This window comes from Myodes glareolus, chromosome 4 (genome assembly GCF_982192425.1).
Source record: "Myodes glareolus chromosome 4, mMyoGla1.1, whole genome shotgun sequence".
In the NCBI taxonomy this organism is placed as follows: Eukaryota; Metazoa; Chordata; class Mammalia; order Rodentia; family Cricetidae; genus Myodes; species Myodes glareolus.
The window spans coordinates 33,766,750-33,781,254 of NC_142029.1; the positions used below are offsets into that span (position 1 = coordinate 33,766,750).

At 43.5% G+C, this 14,505-nt stretch overlaps 1 protein-coding gene across 2 annotated transcripts in view; it reads left to right on the plus strand.

The window, feature by feature from the left end:
- The first annotated feature begins 287 nt into the window (after positions 1 to 287).
- Positions 288 to 14,505, plus strand: part of Atosa (atos homolog A) — a 78,111-nt gene continuing 63,893 nt past the window's right edge. Inside the window, exons 1-2 of one of the 2 annotated variants that reach the window (XM_085689388.2) lie at positions 288 to 434; positions 1,075 to 1,191. In XM_085689388.2, the coding sequence (XP_085545514.2) occupies positions 1,176 to 1,191 (16 nt within the window). In that variant the 5' untranslated portion in view covers positions 288 to 434; positions 1,075 to 1,175. Of the gene's footprint in view, positions 435 to 463; positions 660 to 1,074; positions 1,192 to 14,505 lie in introns of those variants that run through there. The other variant, XM_048423549.3, reaches the window with a different exon arrangement.

Consider the following 14,505-nt stretch of genomic DNA (forward strand, 5'->3'; position numbering starts at 1 on the left):
CGTCTGGGGTAAGCCCTGGGGCGGCATCTCTCAGGTGACCCTAGTGCACTCGGGGCGCAGTTCCGTAGCTGCTTAGGTGCGCAGCGCAGGTGGCCCCCGTGGGTCCCGCGTCCTCTGAGACCCTGGCCCGGGAAGACAGGTCCCCCAAACTCCAACTCCAGGGCGCGCGGCGGCGTTGCCATAACGACCGGCGCGCGCAGCCTCGGCGAAGGAAGTGACGAGAGTGGGTTGGCTGTTGTTGGGACACGTGACCCGGGTAGTGTTTTGACAGGGCAAACAGTGAGAGAAAGAGTGGAGCGAGCGAGGCGGGCAGGCAGCGAGCGAGGCCGGTGGATGCGCGGGGCGCGGCGTCTCGGCGTCTGGGCGTCTCGTCGGCCGCGGGGGTCGCTGCGCGCTGCGCTCGGGGAGGCGTGGCCCGGAGCACGGAGTGTGATGTGAGCGGCCGGGCGGCCGCGGAGAGCAGTGCCGGGAGGAGGAGCGAGGGGTCCCGGAGGGCGGCGAGCGGGTGGGCCATGGGAGCCGCTCCCGGGTGGGCAGCGCCACGCGTGGGTCGGCGCGGCTGAGATCATGCCCGGGCTCTGCTGCTGACCGGCTCCGACTCCAGCGGGAACCCGCCTACCGAGGCCTCGGCGAGGCTAGCCAGAGGGGGAGCCCCGCAGGTGAGGCCCGGGGGGCTGCGGGGACTGCTGCGCCCCGGTCCCTGCGGCGGTGCCTCGGTGCCCAGAGGACACTTGACCGAGGGCTGCCTTAGCTCCCGTGGCCCGACTCTTCCTCCTCCGTGCCTGTCCCTCCAGGGCATAAATAGATCCTGCTAGCGCTTCCGAGACGCTGTGTCAGAGGAGGACACCTTGGCCTGGAGAGCCGAGGGGCGGGGAGCAGGGGTGCTAGGCCCGAGGACGCCCGGGGAGGGAGGCGGTGCACAGACTTGAGGATTTTTTTTTCCCCCTTCAGACCTGCCCAGGGTTCTGTCACTGCAGTCTGCACCAGGAAGAGGCCTAACTTAGTAGTTTTTTCTTGCAAGATCTAGGGGTTAAAACAAGACTCGAGTGTTTCTTTTTTATTTTCATCTCTTAGCGTTCGGAAAACGAAGCAGAAGCTGTTGAGTCAGCGGTGTGCCGGTTGGAAGAACTCACACCTGTGTTTTACAGCACTTTGGGTGGAAATTGGATGCGAAAATGAAGCCAGACCGAGGTAAATGATTTATTTAAGTAGGGCCTGAGTTGTGTTTTGTTTCTCTGTCTCCTTTCAGAGGCGTTAACCTAATTTTCCACAGGATCAACTATTCCTGTTTCAGACGTGAAAGGACAGTCTCTGTGAAGACAGCAGCTGCTGAGGAAGAGATGAAATTATGGAGTGGGTGGTTAAAGTCGGATGGGAGGACCAGTTCTAGGAGAGTCTTTGGTGTGTGGCAGAATGAAGGTGACAGAAGTAGTGTTTAATGAGTGGCCATAGGCTTAGTGTCCTTTTCGGTTGCAGTTACTCATTTTTTAGGTCAAGTCAATCCAACTTCTGGAAAGTTTTTTCAACTTTTGAAACTTCAGTTTGAACTTGATCAAGAGTATTATTTTATTATCATTACCGTTTTTCATTAGCTGTGTTTTGTTTTTGTGGGTTTGTTTGTTGTTTGCCAAGTTTTCTAGGCCGGCACAGATCTCACTGTGTAACCCAGGCTGGCCCAGAACTCACTAATCATCTTTCTGCCTTAGCCTCCACGATATTGGCATTACAGGCCACTGTGACCTCTCCTTGGTTCCTTTCAGTGCTCTTAGTGAATTCCAGTTGTTTTTTAGAGTACCCCAGAGTACCCCAGCTTCAGTTCCCTATATGGACAATTAGGGTCCAATTTGTCATTCTAAACCTGTATTATTATTAATAGTAATAATAATAATAATAATAATAATAATAATAATAATAATAATAATAGTTTGTTTGTTTGTCTGTTTTGCTTTTTTCAAGACAGGGTTTCTCTGTGGCTTTGGAGCCTGTCCTGGAACTCATTTGGTAGACCAGACTGGCATTGAACTCACAGAGATCCACCTGTCTCTGCCTCCCAAGCACTGGAATTAAAGGTGCACCACCTCTGCCTGGCTTATTGTTTGTCTCCCCCACCCCCCCACCCCCCCACCCCCCACCCCCCACACGGTTTCTGTGTAATCCTGTCTGTCCTAGAACTTGCTCTGTAGATCAGGCTGGCCTTAAATTCAGGAACTCAGAGAGCCTCTGGCCTCAGCCTCCCAAGTGCTGGGATTAACTGCACCATTGCCAGGCTCTAAACCTACATTTTCAAGACTTAGAAAATAATGTCTATACCTTGCCCCTCCCCCAACCCCATTGTTTTAATGAAAAAAAAAAGGGGGGGGTGTCACAAGCCTAGAAGGTGGCTCAGTGGGTGAAGGTGCCACTAAACCTGATGATCCGAGTTCAAACCCTGGAACCTACAAAGTAGGAGAGAAACGACTCCTGAAAGTTGTTCTCTGACCTCAACCCATGCACATTTGCACACACAGACCCAATATATGAATATTTTTAACATAATAAAAAATACCTTAAAAAGTGTCCCATGTGGCTGTGGCTAGAGCCAGTCTCCTGCGGCTGAGATTACAGTCCCTCAACACCACATCAGCCTTCTTTTGCTTTTCAGAGACTTCAGAAGTTGTTTGTCAGCCTTCTGATTAGGGGTAAGGACAGCCCTGAGGCGAGTTTGATAAAATAGTAGTGGTTAGGAGTGAAGACTTCGTTATCAGCTGTGAGTTTGATTCCAAGAAATCATGCAGTGGGTGTCCTTGTGTTCGGAAGGAAGGGCTAGACAGTGGCACTCTTTGAAATCTCAGCTCTCAGGACTGGAAAAAGTGATTTATCCTCTGAAGCGGATTTTCAAGAATCTGTGCATTAAAATGGTGATTTTTCCTATATCTGTCTTTCAAAATGATCAGAAATACAAATTGTCTAGTTAAACTATGTCTTTTGGTAATAATGTCTATTAAAATATACTGGGAAGAAGTGGGAGACAACTATATTTAATTTCATGCTTTCAGTTTTTGGGTGTTCTACTGTTAACTGAAATAAGTGTATAGTTATGTCTGTAGGCATATCATCAAATGCATTGCTGCTGAGAGGGTTGCCTGTGTGCCATGCTAAGTTTAGATTTTTAGATTACATCAGTGACTGTGGAAAAGCTGGCACCAAGGTCAGGAGCTGCATCTCAGAATAAACAAGCAAATAAAATCAAAGTCACTGTTTGTCTTGGATTCTTATTAAAAAGTTGCTTTAAAGCCACAGCAGTTGAAAAAATAGCATTTACAACAGAAACTTTATAAAGCGTGTTTTACCTTAGATAAAACTGTAACTAAACAATGAAGATTTAATTATGGACTGATACAAATTAATAAGGAAAATAAATCCATTTATCAAGATTCCCAGAGAAGTGAGAGTAAGTTTCTTTCCCTTGAAAGCTATTGATCTTTTTTAATCATTCTCAGGTCAGAAATGAAGTAATCCTAAATCCAATGTTGTGTGTTATTCCATAAAAACATGAACTATTGTTGGGTGGTGGTGGCACACACCTTTAATCCCAGCCCTCCGGGGGCAGGGGCAGCCTGGGCTACAGATGAAGTTTCAGGAGAGTCAAGGCTACACAGAGAAACCTTGTCTGGAAAAAAATAAAAATAAAAATAACCAACCAACAAACAAGCAACTAAACCCATGAACCGTCTAGTTCATAGATTTATTTTGTTTCTTGTTTTTGTTTTTTGAGACAGGGTTTCACTGACTGTGCTAGAATGCACTTTGTAAACCAGGCTGGCCTCGAACTCCCAGAGATCCGTCTGCCTCTCAAGTGCTGGGTTTAAAGATCTGCGCCACTACTGCTCGGTGATTTGTTTTTAAAACAATATTCAGAATAACTACAAATTCTTACTTAACAAACTACTACAGAGACCCTGAAGTAAGTTTTTCACAGATTTTTTTTTTCAATTTTCAAGCAACATGCTCTTGTATGATCTCATTTAGCCCAGGCTAACCTTCAGCTTACTTTGTCACTGAGGCTGGCATCAAACCTGATTCTCCTGCCTCTACCACCTAAGTACTGGCCTTATTTTAGTACAAAGAAAGAAAGAGGGGCTGGAGAGATGGCTTAGCAGTTAAGAACACATGCTGCTCTTCCAAAGGAACTGAGTTCAGGTCCTAGCACCCACATGCTGGCTCAAAATCACCAGTCACTCCAATTCCAGGGAATCTGATGCCCTTTTCTGCCCCCCTTTCTCTTTCTCTCTCCCCACTCCCTCCCTTTCTCTACAATACACACACACATACGCACACACAACATAGATGCTTTTTAAAGGAAAAAGGGTGCCTATAGTCAATATAAGAGCCTTAGTTTATTGCAAATGTGGCAGCAGCAGGGGATGCTGAAAATTGGGTGCCATGTCAGGATCTAGAAAAGCTAGGTGAGAGATTTTCTTGGTGTCTCTAACTTCAAGCACTCCACTGTTTCTTCCCTGTTTGTTATATCTGGTTTTTGGTCCCCTGTTTTAGCAGTCTCTCTTGCCAATGTTCTTATTCCTTTTGTTTCCGGCTTTTAGTCTGTGTCCTGGAGAACTATGTGATCCTACTTGATACCAGGTTCTCTGTAAAATGAGGGTAAATAAGAGACTCTCAGGTGCTCATCTAAGAACTAGTAGAGTGTGTGTTTTAATGTAGCAACTCCAAACCGTTTGCTTAAGAGGGTACAGCTGTGTCCACCCTCATTTTTGAGACAAGATTTCACTGTGTAGACCACATTGCCCTGGAACGTGCTTTATGATTGGGTGTGATATTTGGTTGGCTGATAAAAAGCAGTGGAAATCACAGAAAAATCATATCCTTTGTTTTTGTTCTTCCTTTACTGTTTTCTTTTTCTTTTAAAAAACATTTATGTGTGTGGGAGTTTTGCTTACATGTATGTCTGTGTGTTGTGTGTGTTGCGCCTACTATTTACAGAGGCCATAAGAGGACATCAGATTCCCTGGAACTAGAGTTACACACAGTTTTGAGCCACCGTGAGAGGGCTGGGAACTGAACCTGGCTCCTGCAAGAGCAGTCTGCTCTTAACCACTGAGCCAGGTCCTCAGCCCTTCATTTCTTCTTTTTGCACTAGGAATTAAACCCAGGGCCTGTACTCTCAGAACCCTTGAGTCATACCCTCTTTGAGCTTTTGGAGGGTGAAAGTAGTCTGCTTTTAGAATTAGGCATACTATTTCTTGTGCAAACCAATCCAAACACTGGTGTATAGTGGAAGAAGACTATCAGAGCAGTCTAAGGCTGGAATCTCACATTTTTAATAATTTCTAATTTTACAAGCAATTATATGGTTATTTTATATTATATAATTCACAAGTGTGTTTTAGGGAGAGGGAAGTTCATCAAACGTGTATTTTGGGGGTCTGAGGTATAGCTCAGTGGTACAGTTACCACACTTAAAGCTCAAGGTTCAGTCCCCAGTGTGCATGTATTGACTTGCTCTGTGGAAAGGTGGATGCATGAATGAGTGAGTGGATGATGAAGGGATAGGTAGGTAGATGGCAGATGGATGGCGAATACATTGATGGATGGAGGATGGATGGGTGGCGGGTGGGTGGATGGATGAATGGACTGACTGACTTTTTCCAAAGCATTCAGTTTGCTTTTCACAACAATAGTTTTTGAATGCACGGTTCCTTGGTTTACTATAATGGAGAGAGTGCAAATGAATTTAGTAGCAAAAGACCAGAGTCTTCTAGATTTTTGTAAGTTATGCATCTCTAGTGAAACAGAAGTGTGCAGGTAACCAGAAATTGCACATTATCTGCTGGTGTTGAGTGTGTGCGTGTGTATCAGTTCCCTTACATGATGGGTATACTAGTCGACTCTGCCTGTTAAGTAATAGAAGCTGGAGGTTTTGTTTATATACTCAGTTAACTTGTTGCTGTGTAACAAATGACTGACTACATTCGACATAGTCTATAGCAATTTTATTAGTAGGCAAAAACAATTTTTAAAGTTCCAAACAGTTTATATAACATTGCTTGGGTGACAATGGCAGCATAAGTCCTTGATGGTCCTTGTCAGTGTGCATTCTGGAATCCATTCTTAATACTGTGTGCTCCTTATCACGTTTGCTTCTGTCTCTCACAACCGAGCTCTGAGAGCGTTTGACACGTGGCAGGAGCTAGGTACATGACTTCTACCATGATGCTGATATATTGGGTAGTTGCATACCTTACTTAACAGAGGTGAGAAAGGTAAGTGCAGTGGCCTAGTGCTGGCTTTCCTTTTACATTTACAGCCCCCAGCCTGGACAAGTAAAGGCACAGGTAGTAGCCTTTTTGTTTCGTTTTTTTTTTTTTTCTTTCTTTCTTTTTTTTTTTTTTGAGGGCGGGTTTTTTGTTGTTGTTGTTGTTGTTGTTGTTTTTGTTTGTTTGGTTTTGTTTTTTTTTTCAAGACAGGGTTTCTCTGTGTAGCCCTGACTTTCCCTGAACTTGCTCTGTTGACCAGGCTGGCCTCAAACTCACTGAGTACTGCCTGCCTCTGCCTCCTGAGTACTGAGATTAAAGGCGTGCACCACCACGAGCAGCCAGTGTAGCCTTTTAATATATAGCTGTCTGGGAAAGCATTCACCCTACAAAGAGACATATGACATAGCTGTGTAGTTTATTTCTGTATACCGTCACCTGCTGTTATAACCACCTTAGTATCTGTCTCCGTTAGAGTGCTCTGATTACAATAAATGCTCCTGGATTATAGGTTTTTAGATGGTGTTACCTGCTGAGCTCTGGTTAGCTACAGACGGTGAACTGCTCTGCCTTGGACTCAGGGATGTGCAATTTGGGACCTGGCCCCAGTTATACAAATGAGTGGTGTCTCATGGGAGTCTTTCAAATGCGATCTTTGTGTAGAAGTTATTAAAGCATAGTCCCACATGTTATAAACATAAAGTATCTTGATTTTGTTTATTTTAAGTGAAATTTTGACTCACAGAAATTTATTAAAGATTTTGCTTAAATGTACTGTGTTTCAAGTTATAAACATTTTGCAGATCATGTCTGATGCTTGAATAAATGGAAAGTCTAATCTACAAACAAAATGTCAAACAATTTGATATGTTTTAAGTTAAAATGGGAGGAATGTGCTTTGTCTCTCTCCCTTTTGTTATTATTTTACAAATTTTGTCATTAGCCTTTGGATTGTCATGGCTTTGGACCTGCTTATGTAGACACAAGCAGTCCTGCTAGCTTCTTTTTTGTTTTGCTTTGTTTTGTTTTTTGAGACAGGGTTTCTCTGTGAAACAATCCTGGCTCTCCTAGTCCTAGAAGCCTTTGTAGCCCAGGATGGCCTTGAACTCTCAGAGACCACCTGCCTTCCTGGGTGCTGGGTTCAAAGGCACGGGTTGGGATTAAAGGTGTGTGCCACCACTGCCCAGCAGTCCTGTTATCTTTAAGTGATGTTCTCTAGGTACCTGAAACAGAAGGAAGAAGTGATTAATTAGGTCTAGACAGTGTAGCAGGGGAATCACGTGCATTCCTTTTGTGGTGTGAATGGTTCTTTGTTGGCCAGTGTAAATCAAACAACACAAATGACAGACGCTAGGAGAACAGAAATGCTGGCTATGTTAGCTGCAGTCTTTGGCTTAATTCCCAAAGAAAGGTAGTAATGGTGTTACTAACAGCCGATACTTGGTCCTTCCAGGCTAGACCATGTTCCTTGTTCTTTCCAGATGTAACTCATTTAATCTGCACAGTTACTCATGGTTGTAGCTATTAGCACCTTTGTTGTATAGATAAGTGAAACTAAGAAACTAAGTCACAGAGAATTTTAGTTTCTTTTTTTTTTAATTATTTTTTGTTTTGTTTTTTCGAAACAGGGTTTGTCTGTAGCTTTGAAGCCTGTCCTGGAACTAGCTCTTGTAGACCAGGCTGGCCTCGTACTCACAGAGATCGCCTGCCCCTGCCTCCCGAGTGCTGGGATTAAAGACATGCACCACCACTGCCCGGCTAGAATTTTAGTTTCTTACAGAAAGCACCCAGATAGTTAAAAAGGTGAGCCTGAGTGCACAGTGAGTTCAGGTATGTGCTCCCAGCTTCACTGGTGACAGTCATGTACATTAAAGTATTATAAGATACATCTGAATTAGTCGGGGGAAGTAGGCTTGAGGGAGTCTGGCTGTCAGGCCTGACAGTCCAAGTTTCATTCCTAAGACCCACATGGTGAAGGGAGACAACAGACAAATGTCCCCCTCATACACGCGGCAAACAAAGAAATAGATGTAGAAGCTGGGGAAACAGCACCAACTATCCCTGAGCTCCGTGACTCCGGATGCTGCCAATCCTCATGGCTCCAGTGCCTTCACAATGGGCTTTTTAATAAATAGTACCTTGGCTCAGAGTTACCCTGCAAATGAAGTAAGTTAACATACATAATGTGCTCAGAACAGCAGCTGCCACTTAGAAAGCATGCAAATGTGCACTGCTGTTGTTGCGGTTGGACATTTTCTAAGGAAGAAGCCAGGCATTTATAGAAAGCCGGGAGGAAGAAACAAAGGGGCTGATTGAGCTCCTGCTCCGTAGTCGAGGTGATCTGAGTTAAGAGCGGCCACCCTGCCAGGCTGTCACACACTTGCGCTGATGAGCCTTGACACACCAGGCGCTGACAAATAATTGCCAGCTTTGATGCGACTTTTGAGTCTGGGATGGTAAAGGGGTGGGCAGGGAGGAACCCTATGTTTTTACTTGTCATCCAGTGAAAAGGAAGTGATTTAGTGGACTGAGCACTGTCATTTCTCTGTCCAATGAGGAAAAAATCTGAAGGTAGACTTGGAAAGCTAATGTATACATACAGTGAATGACTTAAATGTTAAAATTTCATTTATCTTCAAACAGTGATGAATCCATGTGTTTTGAGCATCTTATGTAAACAAGTACAGGAGAAATTTAGTTGTTTAATCAAATATCATTTATATTTATTCTTTTTCTTGTTTTTATTTGTTTCTTGAGACAGAGTCTTACTCTGTATCCCAGGCCAGCCTCAAGCTTGAAACAATCCTCCTGTCTTAGCTTCTGAAGTGTCAGGGTCACAGGTTTGCACCACACCTGGCTTTATTCTTTGGTCCCTCTCATTTTTACATCTGATCATGGTAGTGTCTTCCTTGCTTCTTTTGGAAGCTGAGAACTTTTTAAAGTGAGAACGCTAAGCTTAGCATTACCTATTCCTGGTGTTAGTATGATGAAAGGGAAATTGCTATACTTGGAAAGGGTACCTTCTTTATTTGCAGGTCATTCTCTTCTTACTTAGCTGGGGAAAGATGCAGAATAGACCCAGTCTGCCAATTCACACATCTCCCAGCACTCAGGAGCATGAGGCGGAGAATTATCGCAAGTTCCAAGGCCTGCCTGGGCTACAGAATATGAGTTACAGGCCAGTCTTGACTTCAGAGTGTGATGTTATATCCAAAGAAACAAAAGCAAACAACAAAATCAGACTCATACCATATTATGTTTGAGGTTCCTGTTGGTCTGACTGGGCAAAGACTGCAGTTCTTAACCAAAACACTACACCCAGGGCTGAATCTGATACCTGAACTCCAGGTAGACATCTGAGGTGAGCTTCCACACAGTTCCCTTTCATGTAGACGGTACTCATCAGATAAAACAGGACTTGTTCATACCTTCCTTTTGTTTACACCCAGTGCCACTGGCCACCGTTTTAGAGTTGGATTATCATACTTTTCATTTTATTAAAAAAAAAGCCCTTCTCTCCAGGATCCCATGGTGCTCCTTGTTTTTGTCTTCTAGGCTGGAATGTCATTTCTTTCAGAGAGGTATTTCCCCCCAATTACCCTCATGTTCTCAATTCACATTAACTGTTACTATTGATATGTCTATTAAATTAGATGTCTCTTACTATTCTGTGTCAGCAGTCTGTGTTCCTTTGATAGCATTTACCAAATTTTGTAATTAGTTATCTTTTTTTTCTTGTTTGCTGTCTGTTGATACATGAGACCATAGTTATATTCCCTGGCTCATCGATTTTGTAGACAACAAATGTATTGTAGGTTCATTTGTCAAATGAACTAATGAATGAATGAATGGCGAGTACACATCAGTGTGGAAGAAATGGGAGAAAGAAAAGGTAGATATTGACACCAACTGAAACTTTTCCATTTTAGGTATTTGTCTGAGCTGTAACTTGGAGGCTATTATCACAACTTTATACCTGATATTTTTTCAAACCCATTTAAAAACATTTGCCCATTCCAAGACTGAGGGAAAGGGTATCATGCACCTCTTCAGGTCTGGGATTGCAGGTTGTGGCTACTGTGCAGTCTTATGCAGTGCTAGGGATCAGCCCCAGGGCTTCTTGCATGCTAGCTAGGCAACACCTCTACTACCAACTGGGCCACATCACCAGCCCAGCGTTTTCTTATGGAAAAAAGTGTGTGCATATGTGCATGTTGTAAAATCAAGTTGAACTGAAATAAAATACTATTAAATAAGTCGGCAAAGGCTGTTTGGTCAGGTGTCAGTGGTCTCTATGTTATCTGATTAGCAAGTGATTCCAAAAACATTTGGAGGAAGCTCTGATCACCTTCCCCATGCTCAGCTGGTTCCTATTGTTTCAGGAGGGAAGGAATAAATTTTTGTGATTTGGGTCAAGACCCAAACCTGTTTCCTCATCTAGAAAATGTGCTTGGCTCAGTATTGTTTCTGAGCTCAGGTGAAATGATGCGACGAAGGACTCTGTGAGCTGTGGAATGCTATAATAACACTCTTGGTTTACCCTGAAGGGAGAATCTTTTTGAGTAGGAGCTGTTCCAAGGGCAGTCAGGTGCTTCACAGTTGGGGCTTCTCTCCTAATCGCAACTTACACATTTAAAATGGAATTACAGCCTGGAGGGATGGCTCAGCCATTAAAGGCTAGGCTCGCAACCAAAAATATAAAATGAATTACTCCCCATTCCCCCACTTGTTATACCAAGTATAGAGTCATTTCGATTAATAAATGCATATTTAGTTATACTTTTTATTTTCAGAGTTTGAGACAGTATCTTATTTAGCCACCTGGGCTAGCCTTGAACTGTCTTCACAGCCTAGATGGGACTTGTCCCTTGCCTTGGACTTCCAGGTAGCTCGGGTAATGGGACTGTACCACAGGCCCAGCTTTGTTAGATGATTTTCCAGGATAATTAAACCATGACCATCATTTGTCAGGTCAGTTGGACCCCCTTAGCTGTGTGATGTGATGTAACAAGAGTTAAGGACCTGAAACCTCATTATTAAATCTGGATTGAAATTGTAACTGCAGGGGCTGGCTGGAGAGATGACGCAGTGATCAAGAGAAGGTGCTATCCTTGCAGAGGACCTAGCTTCAGCTCTCAGCACCCACATGGTGATTCAGCCGTCTTTCACTTCCAGGCACTCACATGGTACACACAGAATAAATAAATACATATGATATTCACATACTATAATGCCAATATTTGCCAGACCAAAATGACCTTTAGACATTGTGTGAGTAACAGTTCTTGCTCTGACACTGTCAACCCGAAGCCTTTTGGAAAGTGAACTGAGAATTTGGCAATGGCAGGCACCATATGCCTCACACAGGCAGGGGTATGGGTTAGCTCACTTGGCTCATGGGTTTCAGAAAGACCTAGCCCACACATAATACAGGAAGAGACTTAGGGTTAGCTCTGGTTTTTGTTTTTCCTCAGCTATTCTGAAAAACTGAGTATTTCAGAACTTTGTTATAAAAACTACTTTTTAAGAGGTCAACAGACTTTATGTCCCCATAAACATTGTGTGCACTATGCAAACTTGAAGTCGAAACCCACATTGAGCTATAGACACCACAAGAAAGGGGAAGTAGGTTAACCCAGCTGTTACTGGGTGGTGATGACTAGTTTAGAGTAATACTAGGGCAGAGAGATTGGGGCAGTGGTGGGCACTAGGAATGTGGTGGGAAATACAGAATGATGAGCTGCTAGCCAGAACTGGAGTTTGGTAATTGACAGCATTGCTTAGGATTCCACAGGACTTGGGCCAGGCTCTTCTCCAGAATTCAGACTTGTATCATGGTACTGTGAGAAATAGCCAATGTCAGTTAAAACCTTTGGGGGAGAGGGGTGTAGAACTGGTCATTAATGGGACTTTCTTTCCTTTTAGTTTTTTGAATTAATGGGAATTTCTGTGTGTCATTTTATGATTTGTTAGCTTTGTAATGTAAAATGAAATACTCCAGTGTTGTTTTTTTTTCTCTTCTAAATGGGGTTATTTATTCCTATAAGGTTATCTGTGGGTTGAATGAAATTATATGATAAAGAACTATATATGCACCAAACATAAGTAAGAAATTATTCTTTTTGTATGCTTTTTTTTAAAGAAAAAAAAACCAGGGTCTTAGCATGTAGCCCAAGCTGGTCTGTTCTTACTATGTAGCCTAGGCAGACCTTGAACTCAAAGCTGTCATACTGCTTCTACCTCCAGAGTGTTGGCATTACAGGCTTCACCACCACAGCTAGCACAGGAGATTCTGTGTCTAAGCATGCATGCTTATATGTCACCTGGGTGTTTCCTACACATAGAGATGATTAAGTCAAGGCAATGGGAATCGAGTGGGAAAAGAACCAGAAGCATCAAGGCCAGCAGAGTAAGTGATCTGATACAGCTGTGACCTAAGAGTGGGACCACATGTAAAGGGGACCCCACTGATGGGGTCTCTGAGAAGTTCCCTCAGGGCCGTAATAAAGAGTGTGTGCGCGCACGCACACACACACACACACACACACACACACACACACACACCACCTTCCCTGATTGTGAAATTCAAAGTTGCTGTGGAATGAATTTGGATTTTTGTGGCATTGGTTTAATGTCAACATAGATAGCTACTTCATCTGTAAAATCCCAAATGATTAGGAATTCCTTCGGTTTTTTGAGGTCTTGCTAAGAAAAGTTATGGTTATACAGAACAGTTTCTGCAGCTCTGACTTGTAATTGTTTGTCTTGTAGCAGCTTGTAGTCTTCAGAAATGAGCTGATAGGGAGGGAGCATCAGAGCTGTGATTCCATCAGAGTGCTATGGGGTGATTGATGGTAGCCAGGAAGATGGATTTAAAGGTGTACAACTAAAAAGACACATTTTACATCAACATAGATGGACTTTTTTTTCTATTATGGGTTGAGATGACTCAAAGGACATTCTAAGGAGAGCTGCAATGTGTAAGTGTGTGGTGGTTTGAATGAAAATGATCCCCATAGGCTCATAGGGAGTGGCACTCTTTGAAAGGATTAGGACTTGTGGCCTTGTTGGAGTAGGTGTGACCGCATTGGAGGCAGTGTGTCACTAGGGGTCGGCTTTGAGGTTTACAGTGCTCAAGCCAGGCCCAGTGTCTCTCTTCCTGCTGCCTGCTGATCTAGGTGTAGAACTCCTCACAGTTACCTCTCCGGCACCATGTCTGCTTACCTGCCACCATGAAGATAATGGACTAAACCTCTGAAACTGTAAGCAAGCCCCAACTAAATGGTTTTCTTTATAAGAGTTGCTGTAGTCATGGTCTCTTCACAGCACTAGAAACCTTAACTAAAACAAGGTAGAAGACAGAATCTTGGATTGAGGTCTAATTTAGGAGTAGAAAAGATTCGATTTTTTTAATTAAGCCAAGGATTTTGGGCTTAATCTATTTGGTGGGCACTAACTAGTAAGTACTTTGGGATGATGACAGAAATTTTTAGAAAAATCATTGGATTTTGTTTCTTTAATTTAGCTGTAAGCAAGCCTAGAGATAATACTGACAGTCTTGAGATCATGTTTTAGAACTCAGAATTACACTGTGACCTGCACTTAGGAAAATTACTTAGTACTAACCTCTGCTCTTGGCTAAATTTTTCCTCTTCCTCGTTTATCCTCCCCTTTGCCTTTGTTCTTTGATTATGAACACGAAGGGTTAGTTTTCTCTATTCTGAGAGGTTGTGAACTACCAGTGTCGTGCACAGCACTAATCATCATGTGCTGGCTGTTTTATGATACTCTTGTCAAGCAGTAAGCTGCACTAGTGTTTAGCTACAGGTTCTAACATGTGAGGGAAAAACACACATGGTAAGGTTTGAAGACAGAGGTTCCTTTTCCCATTCTAGACAACCGTTTGCAGTAGCTTAATGATTCCTATGGAATTAGATGCCTTATTCCTGTGAGCCCTGAGCATGACGATCCCTGCAACATGGATCAGTTTTACTGACTGTGTTGGGAAGAGGATGATCATGCATCTTTCCTTCCCCAACCACAACCAAGGATTAAGGAAGGAAAGCTGGTGACAGCAGAGGGGGCTTGTTTAGGATAGGAAGAGCGTGAAGCAGAAACTGTGAGGGTCTGGGTCTTAGTTCTCTGGCTGTCTGTGTGAATAGTCACCCTCCCTTTAGCCTCTTCATCTGATGGCTGGATGAGATGACTTCTGGGCCCTTCTAGGTCTATTATCCCTTTATTTATAACTCCTTTCTGT